At 47.4% G+C, this 20,027-nt stretch overlaps 1 protein-coding gene across 2 annotated transcripts in view; it reads right to left on the bottom strand.

Moving 5' to 3' along the window:
• Positions 1-466: 466 nt before the first annotated feature.
• LOC142560941 (uncharacterized) overlaps positions 467-20,027 on the bottom strand; it is a 66,368-nt gene continuing 46,807 nt past the window's right edge. For both annotated transcript variants that reach the window (XM_075673368.1, XM_075673367.1), the window contains exons 2-3: positions 12,292-12,445; positions 467-2,739 (exon numbers count right to left, since the gene is read on the bottom strand). In XM_075673368.1, coding sequence (XP_075529483.1) covers positions 2,650-2,739; positions 12,292-12,445 — 244 coding nt within the window. In that variant the 3' untranslated portion in view covers positions 467-2,649. The remainder of the gene's footprint in view (positions 2,740-12,291; positions 12,446-20,027) is intronic.

Raw genomic sequence — 20,027 nt, 5'->3', positions numbered from 1 at the left:
CTTATCTCTTGGCGCACAGCTAACGCACGCACCACGAGATCCATACCTGTATATTGGAGGAAACTGGGCTAGTTCATGCGTTTTAAAAGGCTAAGACAAATTTCAACCTCCTCAACCTCTATAAAAAAACAACAAATAGATGAGACGGAGCGCCGAAAGAATTCGCTCACGGGCGAGTTGTTAAATTTCCGTGGAATACCAAATTGTGCAGCGCAAAAAAAAATTAAAAACCCGAACAAGAAAGCACAAAACGACCTGGACAGGCGCTTTCCACGTCGTTTTGTGGAATTTGCATCGCGTCTTTCTTTTGTTTTCTTTTTTTCGCCGCACAACCTTAACGCTGAGTGCTCAGTCCTGTCACTTTCTTCTCGACATGAAAACTGTTTACAGCGCAAACACATGCAACCACAAAGAATAAGGGACAGGACACAAGCGCGTTTACAGCGCTTGTGTCCTGTCCCTTATTCTTTGTGGTTGCATGTGTTTGCGCTGTAAACAGTTTTCATGTCAAGTATGCACCAACTCGCCCAGAAAGAAGTTTTAATGAAGTACACTTTCTTCTCGTCTGTTGTATTTGATTGACTTTAATTATTTGGTGCTGTTGTTATCTAATACCTCATGCACCACGACACAACGTCAATGTGCACTGTACGATAACGGCTTTGCACACTTGCCTCATTCTTGTTCCTACTGCTTTATCACGCACGCAGTGTCAAGGCAACTAAGCAATGTGAACGAAGCGTGGGCCGCCGCCGCCGCATTTCTTTTCACTTCAGTTGCCCGGCGCTAACATGATAATGCATCAAACACACTATTGCTTGGACAGGTAGCATGGCAGTGATATCTCGAGAAATGCTGCTGCAATGGAAGAATATCTTAAACATGCAAGTTCGCGCGTAATGTTTTCTCCCAGCACGCGACAGCATCGACATCGACAAAAGAAAACCACCGCTCAATACCGGAGCGCAATCGAAGAGGATTACGAATGTACTGAAAACTGTCCCTACACAATAAGCAGTTAACGAGACCAAATCATAATAACCATATTCTCGGGAACGACAAAGGTTCAATGTGGACCATAACAATGAGACACGAGAAAGTAACGATGCATCTTTTGTTGCTATTGGGTGATTGGTCCCGGTTCGGAAGCTTGACAAAAGTAAAGCGCTCGCATAGACAATTCATCGAATTGCACACAAGCACAAAAAAAAAACTGTCACACTTCAGCGGTTGTTTGGTTCCCCCAACGCAGTTACTGAGAAAAATCATTCTGAACGCTGAACTGTTAGGTACACGTTGTACGGACATAAGTTGCACGGTTTTCCTGGGAAACATTAACAGAACCCCAGTGCAACCAGCAGAACTTCGCCGTCCATCTGCAGAAGCATGCAAGTCGTCTTGCACAATAATTATCTCACACATAATTTATCCATTTGCAAGATGAGCGGACACATCGCCGTGAGTTAGCTCTCAGCAAGGTAACCCCTATTGAGTTCACCCTTTATTCCTGGTAAATCTTCGCAAGCGGAAGAACATGGGCGTTTTTCAGCGCACAATCCCATTTTTTTTTTTTTTGCTAGCATTAAGCGGCTGAGTTTCTCGTTCGATCCGAGGTGATGTGTGCTTTCTTTATGCGTCACCAGTACATGAAAGAACGAACACGATTGGCCCATTTACAAGCTCATAAGCGGTGATAACAGTAAAACGACCCCGTAGCGTCAAATGATAGGACTGTTCTTACAGCATCCGTATAGTCGACTTAAAAGTTGTGCAGGGGTCGTATTATCATTATTTTTCTACTTCGTCAGTGGGCCATGTGAAGCCGTGCCTTCATGATTGTCAGTAACCGTTATTTGCTGCGACTCGTAATAAGAAATGAATCGTATTAAAAGAAGTTTACCTAATGCAGGCCGTAATGCCTTATCATTCATTCTCACAACTGTCTTTCCCGCTGCAGTGGACTACCTTTCTGCGTGCTTAACGCCGAAGATCGCCCAGTGTTCCCTCCTTTACACGGCCCTTCAGCGACACGCTAACTGCAAGTTGTCGTATCGACTCCTTCCGGCACGCACTACGCATTCCGAAAGGAGCGGTAGCTCGCAAGAACATGCGCTGGTGCTAAGGAGCTCGTCGTCCAGATAACGGAACGCAGGTATTGGCATCAGCATGCGTAAGATTTTCTTTGTTGTCGTACTGGCTAGTGCACGATCCGCGACTGACGCAGTTCAACGGGACGGCGAGGCCGGCAGAATGGACGGGACTCTCCCAATGACGACGCACTGCGGCGGGAGCCAGAGACTGCCAACCAGTAGTGCGGTCACCGGGATGTGCACGTCCGTAACGCTCGTGTGAAACCCAAAGGACCAGAGCACAGCCTCCAGCGCCTCAGCGTGCCTCGTCATTACCACTTCCGTTCAAGTTACCATACAGCGGGAACGATATCGGTGAAACTTTCCTAGGACTTGGATTACACGTGGCTCAGAATCAACACATCAGGCTTAAATGACGATCCTATGTTTTACGCACAAACAGCGCACAACGTCTTGGACTTGTTGTACGCTCCCAATTCAACATCGTTGCTTCTGTACCACGATCTTCGAAGGACCAGAGATAAAGGAAGATCTGCGGATGCTCCCAGGGTGCTCAGGCTCAGACGTCCGTCTGTCCCCGGTGAGTCTTGTACTCCGGCACAGGCGACGGCGTCTCGGGCTCCCGCACTTTCATGTCTTCCATGGAGATCTGGGAGAGGAGACGCGAAGATGCACATTCAACCTAATGCCTTTTTGAACAAAGTGATCCACTTACGTGAACGCGGAACGTGCATTACGTGAAACGTTAGCCACGAGCTGCAACTACGCAAAGCTTTTTTTTTTTCGTTGTAATTAGGGAGCTTTAAAAATTCTAATGCCTTCTGCCAAACTGCCAGCTCTTAATAGCACTCAATGAGGGTTGCACTTTTCTCTTGCTTAACCGGACATAGAATATTTCGACCGGAAACCTGTGTGAGTGAGCGCACTTGAGCGCCGCCCATTGCCGCACCGCACGTGTAGCCTCCGCGAGAGACTTCGTGCTGTGCACTGCGCTGGGCTCCATTCCGATGCTCGCTTTGTGGTCGAGCGTGAAACGTTTCTTAAATCTGTTCCATCGGTTGCGGTGTTTGTTATGCAACGCTTAAGTCGGCGGTCTTTTCCAGTATTTGCACGGTCGACGAGGAATACTGCTTTAATTATATCTCGCTGTAGAGAGTGACACAAACACACACGATGGCGGTTGTATGTCGATCAGGTCTTATTCGGAAGTGTCATTAAGTGTGATAAATTGAAAAGCAAATAATAATAATAATAATATAACAATAATAAGAAGAAGAACAATAACAACAACAATACTAATAATAATAATAATAATAATAATAATATCAGCGAATGGGCACAAAAAAAATCACAAAACAGACTTTTGCAAGACAAACACTCTGAACCAAGCAGAAGCGCCTCAGTGGCACAGCGAAAAACTATCGTTAAACGTCCACGACGTTGCGTAGGCAGGAAGCTGCCCTCTGACCCTGAGTCGGTCACACTTGTTTGTCGGCGATATCAATGATCACGTGGCTTAACTCATAAATACAAAGAAGTGCCAAGCCCACATTATGACAAATTAGTTTTTAGAAAGACATTAGGAACATCAATAATTAAAATATAAAGTAAACAAATTACTTAGAAAAAGAACAAAAAAAATATTTTCATCCACTAGAGGGCAGTGTACCAAGTTGCAAAGGAAACCAATAACGTGTTTCCCAAAGAGCTTCCTCGTTAAAAAAGAAAATTTGCCCATGTCCCGGGATCGAACTCAATGCCTGTCAACCACTGTGTCTTTCGAGCTGACTGGGAGGCCAAATTAATTAAAAGCTCGATGGTCATGTGCACTGAATTTGATAAACATGTTCTGCACGAATCCGCGAGGTATCGGAGGTTTTAAGAAAGCAAAGCGTTATCTGCCCAAGCCTTGTAGCCACAGCACGAAAAGCCTTGTAGCACTGGTTGCTGTAGCTCAGTAGCACTGGTGTAGCGGTGCTCAGCTGGAACTCGCAGGTTCCTGCCACGACGTCTTGACGGGTTGCACCACCCGCTCGACTGCACCACTTGAAGCAGGGTGGTACGGCGGGAACCATCATCCGGCGGATTCCATTCTTCGTCAGCCAGGCTAGGTACTCTGTGCTGGCGAAAGCAGGTCCATTGTCGCACACGATGAGGTCCGGCAACCCCTCGGCGGCGAAGACCTGTCGCAGCGCTGCAGTGGTCGCGCTTGCTAATGGAGTGGAGAAAGGTAGAACCTTCACCCACTTCGAAACGGCATCCGCCACCACCAGCAAGTAAAGGCCCTTGAAGGGTCCCCAAAGTCCACATGTAGGCGGGACCAGGGTCTCTGTGGAAACGGCCAGGGGGTGATTTCCACATGAAGAGAGGCCCGCTGATGCTCCTGGCAGATCTGGCAGCTCTGTACCATGTCAGCGATGTCCTGGTCCAGGCCAGGCCACCAAACAACGGACCGGGCCACCAACTTGGTCTTTTCCACACCCGGATGACCCGCGTGCGACTGCAGGACCATGGACCGGAGCCTTTGTGGTATCACCACCCTGGAACCCCACAATAGGCAGCCCTGCTGCAAGCTCAGCTCGGCGGCCTTGTGGCTATAGGCCTGCTGGACCGATTCCTCCCCACGGGATACCGCCTTGACCACCCGAAACAGGATTGGGTCCCGACTGGTCGCTTGCGATACCGCAGACCTGGAGAGCACCTCCGGGTACGCGTACTCCAGCATGAACACGTCAGCAGGTTCCGGAACAGCATCAGGCACCTCTGGCAGGGGCAGGCGGCTCAGGGCATCTGCAGGTGCTTGGTCCTTTCCCGACGGTAAACCAGCGGCCAGTCACAAGGCCCAGCGTACCACTCGAGCTGATTCCTGCACGGAAACGGCCTTGTCAGGCCCCAGTAGCCCCAACAGCGGCTTGTGGTCCGTGACCGCCTAGAACTTCCGGCCCCGCATGTACTGGTGGAAGCGTTCGACACCGAACACGAGGGCCAGGCCTTCCTTGTCCAGCTGGCTGTAACGTTGCTCTGCAGCATGAAGCCGACGAGAAGCAAACGACACAGGGTGTTCCTGACCATCCTTGTCCCGGTGCACCAGGACGGCTCCCACACCGTACGGCGAGGCAGCAGCTGGAGCACCAGCTGCTGGTAAGCATCTCTGAAGTAGGGCTTGAACTTCTGTCCACCGGACATAGCTGACCAGAGATCTTCAATCCGGGGCAACGGGTACTTCTCGACGGCAGCGACGGGGTTGATGGTAACCTTGAAGTCCCCGCAGAAACTGACACTGCCATCTCGCTTGAGGACTGGTACAATTGGAGCGGCCCATTCAGACGTCTTGACGGGCACCAGGATGCGCTCTCGCTGTAACCGTTGCAGCTGCGGGGTGACCCCATCCTTCAGGGCGAACGGCAGTGGGCGAGGCTTGAAAAAACGTGGCCGGGCTCCCTCAGGTACATAGATGCCAGCCGTCGTGCCGGCAAATGTGCCCACCCCTGGCTGGAAAAGGGACTTGAACTCGGTTAGGAGGCTGGCGACGTCTTTCACCACATGCAGGCTGGCTTCCTGGTACTGTGGCAGACGAACGCCCAGTGCATGAATTCAATTTCGGCCCAGCAGCGCCGGCCACGACCCCTTGGTTGAGTAAAGGGGAAGGGTTGCCTCCCTGTCGCCAAAGCGAACACTGACATGTTCCTTCCCCGACACCTGCGAGAGCTGCCCGGAGTAGCTTCGCAGCATGACGCCCAAAGCATCGACGGACACACCGGGGAAGGTACGCTTGAGCCGTTTCCCGGCCATGACAGACACGCTGGCCCCTGTGTTCAGCTCCATGGAAGTTAGGTGCCCGCAGATTTCGACAGTCAGCATGTACGACAACACAGACGACGGTACAAAGCCTGTGTGCCATATGTCGCAAATCGGCGGGTCCTCGGCCACGAAGTGGAGCCTGGCCGCGGAAGAACTTGAACCTGCTGGCGCACGCCCCCGCCGCGTACCCTTGCGACGACTACCCTGGCCGCGGGCTTGTGTGGTACCTGGGCTTGAACCAGGCTGCTGCTGCTGCTGTTTGCTGTTCGTCCTCCCCCTTCGGCGTACACGTGCCAGGTGCCCAGTTTTCCCGCACGTGAACCATTGTGCTCAAGAGAACTGGCACTGTGAGGGGGAGTGGGCACCACCACAGGGACCGCAGGTACTTCCCTTTTTCGCCAACTTGTTGACCACCGCTTCTGCCGGCGGTGAGCCAGTGGCACGGGCGGTCTCGCCGGAATCCTTGGCGGCACCTTCCATTGCCAGCGCTGCCTTCACGGCGTCGTCCAGCGAAGGATCGGGAAGCTCCAGGAGTCGCGTCTGCATGGCGGCGTTGTTGATGTCGCAGACGAAACGGTCCCGGAGCAGCGAGCCCAGCTGGACCCCGAAAATGCAGGCACTCGCTAACCCTCGTAGAGCAGCGACGAACTGCCCAAGGGTCTCTCCTTGCCGGCAGCTCCGGTTGTTGAAGCGGAAACACTCCATTATTGTGTACGGTGCCGGGTTGAAATGCGAGCGCAGTATGGCGAGCAGCTTACCCAGCGTCTTAACATGTGGTGTGGCTGGCTTGAGAAGGTCGAGCAGGAGACTGAATCGCGGGTCCCGCAGCTGGCCAGGAAAATGCCCCGCTCTTTCACCTCGGGTGTGTCGTTTTCCCGGAAGAACACTTGGACATGTTCCTCGTAAATTGGCCAGGCGGACCCATCACCCTCGAGCGGCTGAAGCCTTCCGTACAGCGGCATGGCGGCAGCAACAGGGGGCGGTGTTTCGCTGCTCGCGGTGGCACGGGACGATCTGTGGGTACTCGTCAACAGTGTCACGATTCGCCCGATTTCATGAACAAGGGAGGGCTCGAGACACCCTCCGTTATACGGACGCTCCGCAGCGTGGTGGTGATGAACGATGACTGTGCCCGAGCAGCTGTGCTCGTCGGTGTTTATTGCGGTGCGGTGACCATTGTTGCCTACTGAGCCTGGCAGGCCACTGAGCCTGGCGAGCCAACGAAGATTATGCCCGAGGAGGCGTCACATGCTTGTTACAGTTCCATCCCGGCAGTATTTCGAGCGGGGCGAAATGTAAAAACGCGCGTGTACTTAGCTTTGGGCGCACATTACAGAATCCCAGGTAGTTAAAATTAATCAGCAGTTTCCCCACTACAGCCGTGTCTCATTATTAGACGGTGAGAATTTAATTATAGTTAATTAAAGGACTTGTATTGCATGCGTAGTTTCGTGCTACTCTTGCATGGATGACGATCTTTCTTCCGACACCGTGCGGCCTTCCCCAGAATCGTTTCCTCATATGCTCTGAAATTTGCTATGGAGTTCAGTCGAATTTCAGGGTCGTCGCGCTATATGTGTCTGTGCATGTTTCGTGCGAGACAGTCAACCGTCGGTACCAAGAGCTCCGTATGCTTCGAACGGCCGTTACGAAAAACGTTTCCCCCTCATACGTTTCTTCATCTTCTGTCGTGCAGCTCAATTCTATAAACTGTCGTATTCCTTGACACGATTTTCTACAGACATGACGAACGCATGCAAATGTTGTTTCGTGTACTTAAACGTTAATTTGGAGGTTGATATTTAAAGTGAAGTGGGCTGCTACGTTAGATTCGGCTCATCGAAATATATTAGTAGGTGAAAGAAAGAACGTAAGGTCATCATGTGTTTGTGTATTTCTCCCCTACTTCACGACGGACCCATGACACGGTCAGAAGACGCATTGCTTCCGTACACAAGATGATCGATGCGGTGTCGCCAGGCTCCTCTTTATATTATTATTTTTGGACGTCACCGAGAAATTTGTTTTGGCTACGTACGAAGATTTTATTTAGATCCTTTCGGCGGCTGATGAGTGTATTCCGGCTTTTCATATGTTGTATCCATCATCTTAAAAAAAACAATAGCTTCCGCAAGTCATAATATGGCGGGAAAGTGGGCAGTTCCTGTGATGTCCAAATTCAGAAAGATCACCCATTGACAACAATCGCGATAAATAATCGGAGCATATTTTTTTACTTGTTTTCTACATCTTTCAATGCATTCTGCTTGAATTGTAAGTCCTTCAAAAGCTGAAACGCAGCATTTACAAACGAATTATTTCACGAATTACACGTAGAAAAAAAACACTTGTACACATTTATAAGCTAGGTTCATCAGACATACAAGAGGTTACTAACTACAATTACTTGCGAGTTACCATTACTAACAATCTATCATAGAACATTCAGTTCGATTTATTTTTTCTAAATTTTCGCAGTATGGTTCTCCCATGGAACTTGTGGTAAAAGATGTCATATACTTACTCGGTTTACGAAGCAAACAATTGCGCCTTGACTTTCTTTCAGCACTTAATAATTAGTAATTAATTAATAATTAAGCAAATCAATATATATTAAGCCTTAACAACCAGACATACCGGCACCACCAAGCTCACACTTTAACCCCATACTTTGCACATACTGAAGTGCTACTCGATGATGTACCCAATTGTACCTGCTACTGATTGACATGTGCTAATTTTTCCTTGTGTCTATTCAAGTGTTTTTGTACACACGCTGCTTGGGCCTCTGCAAAGCCCGCAGGGGCCTCTGCAAAGCCCGCAGTATCGTATCAATAAAAAAAATATTATCAGTCAGCGAAACGAGATAGCAAAATGCAACCAACTATCACTGCGTTAAAGCATTCAAAACAGTAAAAAATTATACTACATCATAATTGACCCTGGAAGAGAGCACGACAATATGAACTGCAGTTCGAAAACCTGTGTAAACGAAAGAAAAATTTCAAGCAAGCTGTAAATAATATTTCAGTTTGTGAATTTTCAGCATGAGTCGCACAGCAGAGAATCCACTTTTGATTATAGGTGCGATTCCAGTAATAAATACCTCTTCAGTTTATTTTATTTTTAGACCCTAGCAACTCAACAGCGGATGCTGCTGGTCCGCCTTCTCTTCGAAAAAAAGCTTCAAAACCTCAAAGTGGCTTTGTTAGCCATGTATGCAGTTTAAGTTTCCATTATGCTTATACACTCTCAGGGTCTTACATGTGCGTTTCGGCAAGATATCGTCCCTCTCTTCAGAGGTTGATGGCTTCACACATCAGTTAGTGAGTGTTGCTCTAAGATGTCATACCTGGTGAACCTATCGATCACTTCTGTGTAATCCCGCTCGTACAAGTATGATGCATTAAGATTTTAGCTTGAGGGTCACTGAGTTGTAAACATGATGATTCATTATTTTACTTTTATTAATTTCCATTGATCGTATCATGAGAAGCCAACAAACGAAGACGCCAAGGACAACATAGGGGAAATTACTTGTACTCACAATTTCAATAAAAGAAGTGATAACTTAGTGGCAATGAAAGTGAATAAAAAAACAACTTGCCGCAGGCGGGAAATGATCCCAAGTCACGTGTGATGCTCTAATCAATAGACCTACCGCAGCGCCATTTCCCTATCCACTTTCTTGTATCATCATCATAATCATTAACATCATCATCATCATCCCATTTTATGTCCACTGCAGGACGAAGGCCTCTCCGTGCGATCTCCAACTGCCCCTGTCCTGCGACAACCGATTCCAACTAGCGCCCGCAAATTTCCTCATTTCACCGCTCCACGTAGTCTTCTGCCATCCTCGACAATGTTTCCCTTCTCTTGGTACCTGTTCTGTAACCCTAATGGTCCAACGGTTATCTAACCTGCGCAATACATGACCTGCCCAGCTTCATTTTCTTTTTCTTAATGTCAATTAGAATATCGGCTAAACCCGTTTGCCTCTCTAATCCAAGCCACTCTCTTTCAGTTTCTTAACGTTATGCCTAGCATTCTTCGTTCCATCGCTCTTTGATCGGTCCTTAACTTGGTCTCAAGCTTCTTTGTCAATCTCCAAGTCTCTGCCCCATATGCCAGCAGCGGTAAAATGCAATGACTGTACACCTTCCTTTTCAGTGATAATGGCAAGCTTCCAGTCAGGAGCTTACAATTTCTGCCGTGTGCGATCCAACCAAATTTTATTCGTCTATGAATTTCCTTCTCATTATCAGAGTTGCCTGTGATTAGTCGACCTAGGTAAACGTACTCCTTCACAGACTCTATAGGCTGACTGGCAATCTTGAACTCTTGTTCCCTTGCCAATCTATTCATAATTATCTTTGTCTTTTGCATAATAATCTTCAGCCCCACTCTTACACTTTCTCTGTTAAGGTCCTCAATCAGTTGTTGTAATTCGTCTGCAGTGTTGCTGAAGAGAACAATGTCATTGGCAAATCGAAGGTTGCTGACGTACTTGCCGTCGATCCTTACTCCTAAGCTTTCCCAGTTTAATAGCTTGAATACTTCTTTCTTCCAAGTAAGCAGTGAATAGCATTGTAGAGATTGTGTCTCCCTGCCTGACCCCTTTCTTTATAGGTATCTTCCTACTTTTCTTGTGTACAAGGTAGATGTAGAATCTCTGTAGATATTTTCCAATTATTTAGGTAAGCGATCTGTACTCCTTCATTGCGTAATGCCTCTATGACTGCTGGTATCTCTACTGAATCAAATGTCTTTTCGTTATCTATGAAAGCCATGTAGAGAGGCTCATTATAATCTACGCATTTTCGATAACCTGATTAATGACATGGATGCGATCCATTGTACAGTATCCCTTCCTGAAACCTGCCTGTTCCCTTGGTTGAATAAAGTCCAGTGTTGCCGTTATTCTACTGGAGATTATTTTGCTGAATATTTTATACAATACTGGGAGTAAGCTAATGGGCCTATAATTTTTCCATTCTTTAACGTGTTCCTTCCTGTGTATTAGTATGTTTCCATTCTTCCAGTTTTCTGGGACTCTTGCAGTCGATAGACACTTCGTATATAGAGCCGCCAGTTTTCCAAGCATTATGTTTCCTGTATCTTTGATTATATCGACTCTTATTCCATCTTCTCCTGCCTCTCTTCCTCGTTTCATGTCTTGGAAGGACCTTTCGACCTCATCGCTAGTTATAGGAAGAGTTTCGGTATCCTGTTCATTACTGTTTCTAATCGAGGTATCCTGACTCCTCTGGGAGTCTGGGAGTCTTAGCCAGCGCCTACACTCACAAACCTTGACGGCGGATGTGGAACATCCTTTCTGCCGCAGGCGTCACGAGTACGTGATTTTTTTTGGGTGCAGGCAACTGGTCAGTAAATCCGCACATGCTACCTCAAGGCATAAATGTTGCCGGTTTTGAGACCCTCGTTAGGTAAGAACAAGAAGATACCTGCGCAATGTTGTTTTTCATCCACTTTCATTGCCATTGATTTATTCTTTCTTTTAATTCAATCAGTAAGTACAATCCCTCCTGTTTTTCTTGCTGTCTGTTTATTGGCTTCTCTTGATATATATATATATATATATATATATATATATATATATATATATATATATACGCAAGAAATATACTATCAATATGAATTCAGCCAATGTAGATTGGCTCATTTTAAAAGGTTATGTATTACTTATTGCACCGTTGACAACTCTTAACACTCTATATACAAGGTTTCCCTGCGAATGCTCAGGGTTCTCCTGCGGGGGGAGGGGGGGGATATATAGGGTTCCCCTGCGAACATTAGCCAGAGTTAAAAAATATGCAAATGCCACGTAGCTGGACAGAACAAAGGAAATATCTGCCGTCGTTTGGAGATACTCAAACTATTTTTTGTTGATTCCGCCTGATTAGATAATTCACCTTATATAAATGATCAAATTCTCAAATGTTATAGTTAGATCCAAAGTGTAAATGAGAAAATTACAGAGCGACATGAAAAGCTCCCGATACAGCTTTCTGTTCCTCAATACGTACTACAAGATGTGTTTTTCCGAGCATGAAAGAAGCCCGCGAATACAGGCACAATGCCTCGAGCGGCCAGTCGCCCGGCAACTTTCCGTGCATTTGCGAGGCGCAAAGATGCGAATGTTTGCAGACAAATATTTTATCTAAGGATGGATCTTCTAAAATTGCGTACATTGTAGGGCATCTTGGTAACCAGGAGACTGCTTTCCACTTTAGCCTTGGATCGCATAGGCAACGCGAGATGTAGCTTTCAACTGCGAAGAAATTTCACATATTGAAGTTGCCAATCCACAGTGACCAGGTACTAGCGTCCATATTATTCGCTGACGCATCACATAGTGTGTCCGTTGTGCACGCACCATGACCTCGGCTGAGTTGGACCTTGGCGGAGGCCTGGATCGCTTTTTCCTCCGGAAGCGGGACAGCAGAGGGCACGGGTCGTACCCGCCCGGCAGAGGGTACGAGCAGTACATGGCGCAGTAGATGCCCTGCACAACGATCGTCGAGAGCACCCTGCACGAAGGAGAACGCCCACATTCAGCACTTCCGCACATCGTCACTCGAGCCAGCCTACGCTTCTTTAGGTCTGGCTAGGATTCAGTAAGCACCCAGTCCTGACAAGTAGGAATAGTGGTCGATTTTTGTACATTATTTTTATAATACCTCAATGGCTTCTTTATTTATTTTATATATTTACACAGATAATCTACATCTGCCATACAGGCCATCACTGAAATTGGGGGGGGGGGGGGGAGTCATTATAACAAGTACAAAGCATAATTTTTGCGCAGGTCATAGAGATACTCAAGGTTCCAAGAACCGGGACATTGCGCGAAGGATTCGCACAAAAAGTGGCGCGTCACTTGACTTGATGTGTGGTCGCTTTTTTTAACAGCCTGAAAAGGAAAATTTTGGTGGTGATGGCGTTATTCGGAGGCTACCATTGTAAGGGCTTACAAAAAAAAGAAGAAGAAGGGAAAGAAAGAACGTAGAAATGGGCAGCTGATTGTCTAGGCGGGAGAAACGGTGCATTGGAATAGCTATTTGACTACCGTGGACCACCGAATGAAAAGAAGCCTTATTACCAAAGCTAAAACTGTTCGTAAGGTGAGCGAGCTTCCGATATCTGCCGCTACAAACGCGCACTCTGTAGTTGAAAAAAGGCACGAATGCAATGACAGCGCAGATGCGAACTTCAGTGCTCGCGCCAATAGTAAGGCGCAAGTCGATTCACAAAACCAAAAAATTATGCAGATCTCACGCACTGTGGGAATCGATGTAAGCGAAGCTTTCTGTGCTGTTTCCTTAGATTGATGATAATTAGCGGTGATGTTGACGGCGAATGTTTAATTTCTTCAACGTTTAGTCTAACACAGGAGTGATGATTTCACGTTAAACGTTACCTTGCGAGCCCCACTGCTGTTTGACTGCGTAGTACACAAAACACAAAGGGAGAGGTGGTGTTGTGCGCCATATTTCACAAGCTCTAAGAGGGTCGAGCTTTGTCATTGTTTCACATGGCACACCGCATTGTGGAACAAGTATTACACTTAGTTTATGGGGCTGTACGTGCCAAAACCACTATCGGATTATGAGGCAGGTCGTAGTGGCGCACACTGGATTAATTTTGGCACTGTGGTGTTCTTCTAACGCGTTCCTAGATCAAACTGCGCGAGGGTTTTTTTTTATTTCGCCCCTGTCGAAATGCGGCGGTCTCGGCCAAATCCGCGACCTCGAGCAGTGCCATAACCGCAAAGCTATCGCGGCGGGCACAGGAATGCTGATTGGGTGGTCGACCGCTTCCTTTGTGTCGCCTAGACGTTGCGGTGCGCTTTAATTAATGGGGCTCTGCTTCTGCATGCGCTGCGTAAGTTGTCCGCTAGACATCTTTCCATGGCATTATTTTTGTGAAATAGCAGAAACGCACCGTACCGTACATTGAACTTAGTTTTATCCAGCGTTTGCTTGCCTTCTCACGTCACCTTTTACCTATCCCCACTTCCCCTCCTTGTATTTGTATGGGAACGGCGAGCGAAGAGTGGCAAGGCTGTTTTATTATTCACTCATAATTCAAGTTGTAACTTCAGAGACAACAAAAGCGGACAAAGACAAGCGCTACACTTAGTGTATAGAAAACCAACTAGCCCTACAATAAAATATTCGATAATGTTATTCACTAGTTTCGTGACTGCCGCCGGTTCTACCCATTCTCTGCCTCCTCTCCCCCTCCTCTCTTCTATTCCATCTAGCTTTCCTCTGGACTTGCATGATGTTAGAAAGGTAAGCGCTTGCGGGAGGTCACGGAAAATTAAAGCTGTCAAGAGGCTAATGTGGCGAAGACCCGGGAGCTCCTGAGGGCATTGTTCACATTCTACGCGGTGCGGTCCAAACAAATTCCTCGCGTTTATTTTCTCTTCTACCATGCTCCTTCCATGTATACACGCTCTGAACCGTGCGCCGACGCGTTGTGCCAGACCGGAGCACCTGCAGCTGCAGCAGTCGCAGTAGGAAAGTCGAAGGAAAAGGCAAAGAGTGTTTCGCTTTAAAACCGATAATATGAACGCTCTATGGGTACCTACCACCTTGCATAATTTCAAAAAGATAGTCAAGTGCGCAAAAGCGCGCGTAGTTCTTTTTCCGCTCCACAACAAATCTGGCATACCGCGCAAGCTCAGTACTCCAAACGACCTCGTATAACATCGCTGCGAGCAGAGCGACAAAAGCGTAGGTTCGATAGACAGCGAAGAGGGAACAATGCATTGCCTTACTCTGTCCTGTGACCACAGTTTCGTTCCACAAACCGGCTTTCTTGCCATGTACTCTACAACACGTGGATATCGACCGTCATTTCAGGAATGTTGCATGAAGCCAGCCTGATCTCGCATGAGAAATTGATGAGCCATAGCAACATTTGATGATGCATGGGAGAGCGTAGATTTTATGGTGCCAACAAAGAAACCCTATTCGAAAAGCGTACATAACCTGGAGCAGGGTTATAGGGATTTAAAATGGTTTTCAAAGGGACCTATTTGTCAGCAAACAGGACCTGCTGATACACAAGCAGGTCCGAACAGGGGCCTGTTTGGCACAAGAACTGGCTGAAACTGGACTCTTTTGGCAGCTATACTGAACAACTCATACCAGTTTAGCTTGAACATGTGCTTATAATTTTCGCGAATAAGCTTGTTGCACAAAACCATAGTATAGCGATTGTAAATATTGTCACTGGCAAAGAAACGACCAAGTACAATTCTTCGTTGTACGCACGAGAACCCTGTTCACAAGCCACAAATGAAGTGGTCATCGTTGAAACAGTTTGTTTACACTCGGATATGTGATGAATTGACTTTGCATAGATGGCAAGGTAAATATACCTCGTCGCGCAATTTCCATAGAACCCCATACACTCTTAAGCAAAATTACACCCTTTTGCCACACAACAATAATCGTCATTTGTCTTGTCCGCATTTCCTCTCTCTAACGCGGCGAGCCCGGTACTTCCCAGCTACAAACGGCATGCGCGTTATCAGCATGACATAGCATTCCCGACAGGGAAGCAGAGGGCGCGGCGTTTTCAAGAAAGGAAACGCAAGCAAGGCAGATGACGATTATTGTTCTGTGGCAGAGATACACCCCAAAGGGTATAACTTTGCCTAAGAGTGTACGTTCTAAACATGGCGTTTCATGGGGCAAAGCTGCCGCTGTGCGACGAGACAATACTTCCAGCGGAATAAAACAAAAATTAAATGCGGCCACATCCGCTAAAAAGAGAAGTGACGTCATCTTAGTTTCGACGCGATGGCTGTTTCGAAGTTTTAAGGCCCCAGGAGAGCCATCTGGCACGAGTGCTACAAACGACGGCCTCGAGCGACGAAACGGGCCGTCGCATGAACAGATCGCTCGGTCTTGTCGCTCGGTCACTCGGTTCTGGAACTCTAGAATTCGTCGCTCGTCGCCCGGAAGTCCTATGAGCAACTAGCCAGTAGCGCGAAGCCGAAAATGGGTGCACATCACTCAAGTAGTACAGATTCTTGCATCGAACGAGTAAACGATTGAATTTTTACACGTGCAAGGATAATAACGTACTGCAAGACCTTCAGAAATATTTTATGCTGCTGTTTACAGTAAGACACGTCAACTTAATCAATCACGCGTCACGCCAGTTACTACACGTATTTGGTGCCTTCATGCAGGCAACGCCGGGAAGACGTCGCACGAAGTCATCGCTCGCATTGGGTACGACTTGTAGGCGACGAGCGAACGCGACTGCCATCTCCATCGCGTCGCTTGTCGCTATCGCGCGCAAGATCGCTTGAATGGGGTTTTGCGCACAAAGTGACGCGGCGAAACGACAGTCGTGCGGGTGTCGCAATTGCAGCCATGCATGGAGCATTGTTTCTTTGCGGGCCGTAGAAAGCTTTCGGCGTTGAATAGTTGTCGCCAAGGCAGTCAGCCACTGAAGGCAGCTAATTTAAAAATTATTTGACTGTACTAACTCAGAACCTCTGACTGAACGCATTATCCATGATCAAACACACCTCGCAAGCACAACACCAGAACTCAGACAAACGTCTACGAGCAAAACAACACAACGTGTTAAGGGCGCGTATAGTAACAGATGAACTTTACTAGCGCGCCTTTCTGCAAACTGCAACAGCTGCACTTCAAAGCAACTCATAGCGGCGCGTGAACCCCCAACTTGTAGCGCGAAAAATTTATAATTACAGAGTGAAATAATTATATTCTTTCCTGGTCAAATACATAAAAACTGATTAGAAATTTCATTCCTCTTCAATGTATTCAAGTTGTACCTTGCCTTTCATTAAAAAAAAAGATCTTTCTTTAACAATGTTTGTTGCCTCCTCACCTAGTCGGGCGTCAATCGCTGCTCGCACAACCGACCTTGCTAGTGTCGGTACCATATAAGCTGTACAGAATTCCATATATTGCAGAATTCAGTACGGTAACCAGAATTCGGTAACCATATATTGCAGAATTCGGTACGTACGCGAAGGGAGAATAAAAACTTGTACCGCAGATTGCATTCGCCGATTTCTATGCATTTGTTGAGACGCTACACAGCAAATGAAATGCATTTTCACGGTTGCTTCGTACGCCTTTGCGAGTTGTCAGTACTAGAAGGTATTCGATCCACACCTGACGACGAGGTCGTCACAATTTTCTTTTGTTGAGTAGCATGCAAAAATCGCGCTTACGGAGCAGCTTGAATTATTTCAGCCTCGGCAAGGGCAATAATTGAAGCTGCTCCGTAAGCGCGATTTTTTCATGCTACTCAACAAAAAGAAAATTGTGACGGAAAATTCGAGCCGAAACGGCCCCCTGAAGCGAATCCTTCAAAGAAATAATTACTAATCTTAAACAGGCCGTCAAAAACGTGACCAAAGAAACCAGCACAGAACTTGAAGTCCCCAAAATGGACTCGCGGTTAGCGCATCTCCTGGAAGCTAAACACGCTCTTCGATAGAGGTGGAAAATACAGAAATTAAATCGCCGACTACGAGCAAAACTAACGTCACTAAACAAGGAAATAGAGTGCTATTCCAAGCAACTGGCCCTGCAACAGTGGGACGAAATGTGCAACGAAACGGATGGTCGCATGAGAAGAGGTAGTGAGTGGAATCTGCTTAAAATCCTCCTAAACGACAAACAGTCCCGGAATGCGCTAAATCTCGCCGTCGATAGGCTCATACATAAGCAGGTCACCTCGGGCCTCACAAGCGATGTAATTGTCAACAACCTGGCGCGAACTTACCTACCCGTCAAGGAAGGAAATTCGCAAGGCATAAACGCGAGAGCGGTTTACACGGGGCTCGACAGGCCAGTATTAGACGAACCTTTTACGATTTCAGAAATGATAGACGTACTCTTCAACCTAAATGGACGATCGGCCACGGGGCCAGACGGGGTCACCAACAAGGTCCTCCGGAACCTGGGCGACACGGCCATCGAAATCCTAACGGAAGAGATAAACGAGGTGTGGAGCTCGGAGCAGGTCCCGTCGGAATGGCGCACCGCCAAGGTGGTGCTCATCCCCAAACGGGGGAAACCTCCGCACATAAATAATCTGCGTCCCATCTCTCTAACATCGTGCATTTGCAAAGTGGCAGAACATGCAGTACACAATCGAATCGTCGAACACGTAGAAAACCACGAACTATTTAGACATAATCTAATAGGTTTTAGAAAGGGACTCTCCACACAGGACGCAATGCTCCTCCTGAAAAGATCTATATTCGATAAAGATACGCGGGACGTACGAGGTATCATTGCACTCGACCTCGCTAAGGCCTTTGATAAGGTGGCTCACGAACACATCTTGAACGAAATTTCCCATCTCAACCTAGGGCGGAAATTCTTTAATTTCACTCTCTCGTTCCTATCGGAAATGAAAGCGCTCCTTCGACTAGGCACGATCTCGGGCGGTCCTTACGAACTGGGCAACTGCGGAACCCCTCAGGCCTCGGTCCTATCCCCGCTACTATTTAATATCGCCATGCATAAACTCTCCGAAAGGCTGGCCGGACTCCCAAAAATAGGCCACGCAATCTATGCAGTCGATATCACAATCTGGTCCCCGGGGGATCTCTGGCCGATCTAGAGCAATCTCTCCAGGCGGCCATAGATGTAAGGGAAGAATTTCTTACATGCACGGGTCTCAAGCTGTCACATACCAAATCCGAACTCCTCCTCTACAGACAGTCGAGGCAGCGTGTTAGGAACCTCGAGCCTCTGGAAACGCTGCCAGTCGATATTACAACAAGAGAAGGGCACCCCATTAAGAGGGTGAACTCCATCAAAATTTTAGGACTTTAATCAACGCTAAAGGCTGTAATGCAGAAGCTCTAAACAAAGCTGGACGCGCAGGCAAAAAATATACTGACTCATAACTAGAATCGCAGGCAAAAGGGGGGGACTCAAGGAGGACAACCTACTCAGGGTCTTCCAAGCTTTCTTCATCAGTCACATTAGTTACACAGCACCGTACCTCAAATAGAGCAAACTTGAAAAGAACAAACTCGACACGCTCATCAGGCCCGGCGTCAAAAGAATACTCGGTATTCCACAATCCGCTAGCACAGTAAAACTACTTGAACTCGGAATTCACAATACCACAGAGGTATTAATTGAAGCGTAGTTTATTGCACAGATCTCCAGGCTTTCGTCAACTAAGCCGGGAATAGAGATTTTTGATGAAGCTGGTCAACTCCCTATACAGGCACCGCTCGACAGACACCCCGTGTCCAAATTAGCCCGTGAACGTATAAAGGTTGAGCCCGTACCGAGGAACATCCACCCAATATATAACGAAGGTCGCAGAAGAGCGCCGGCTAGAACCATCTTTCAACGAATCGATCCTTACGGGGCAGATGCATTCTTTGTCGACGCCGCCAAATATGGCAGTAAAGACAGATTTGCAATCACGGCCGTTGACGCACATGGAACACTTATCAGCGCCGCATCAATCTACGCTAAACACGCTAACGAGGCGGAGGAAACTGTCGTGTTTCCACGTCGAGCGATACTGTCTTGAACGGGAATGAACGCCCGCCTTTATTGCTCCGTAGTATATATAGATATGTGTGCATGTCACGCATGCGCAGGGCATCGCATCAAGGGCCGTGGCATGACAAGAACTAAACACGATAATACAGCAACGATTATGCCACATCTCCCCTTTTCCAACAAAATAACAACCAACTAAATAATGATAAACACAGTCAAAAGAAACGTACTGCTTTACATTCAGAAATCCGTAACAGTCTGGTTTTCTTACAGCTCTGCCGAATCGTGTAATATATTCGCCTGGTACCTGCGGCGACACATTACCGGGGTCACATTGGAGGGCTTCCAAGTTAGGCTGATCGCTAACTTCTGCATTTTCCAGGCTAGGGGGAAACTCGCATGTCTCGTTGCACGAGTCTGGAATTCTGCTTGGCGCTTGCTTGACTAGAAATTTCCTGTTGCGTTCTATCTGGATGCCGCTCTCCAACGCGACGACATACGACCGCGGCCGTTTTGCCCGCTGACAGATGACGCCTTCCCGCCTGCAGTCCTTGACCCAGACAGAATCACC

Source organism: Dermacentor variabilis, chromosome 10 (assembly GCF_050947875.1).
Source record: "Dermacentor variabilis isolate Ectoservices chromosome 10, ASM5094787v1, whole genome shotgun sequence".
Classification (NCBI taxonomy): Eukaryota; Metazoa; Arthropoda; class Arachnida; order Ixodida; family Ixodidae; genus Dermacentor; species Dermacentor variabilis.
Note: the sequence above shows the minus strand (reverse complement) of the source record. Positions and strands in the feature narration are given on the sequence as shown.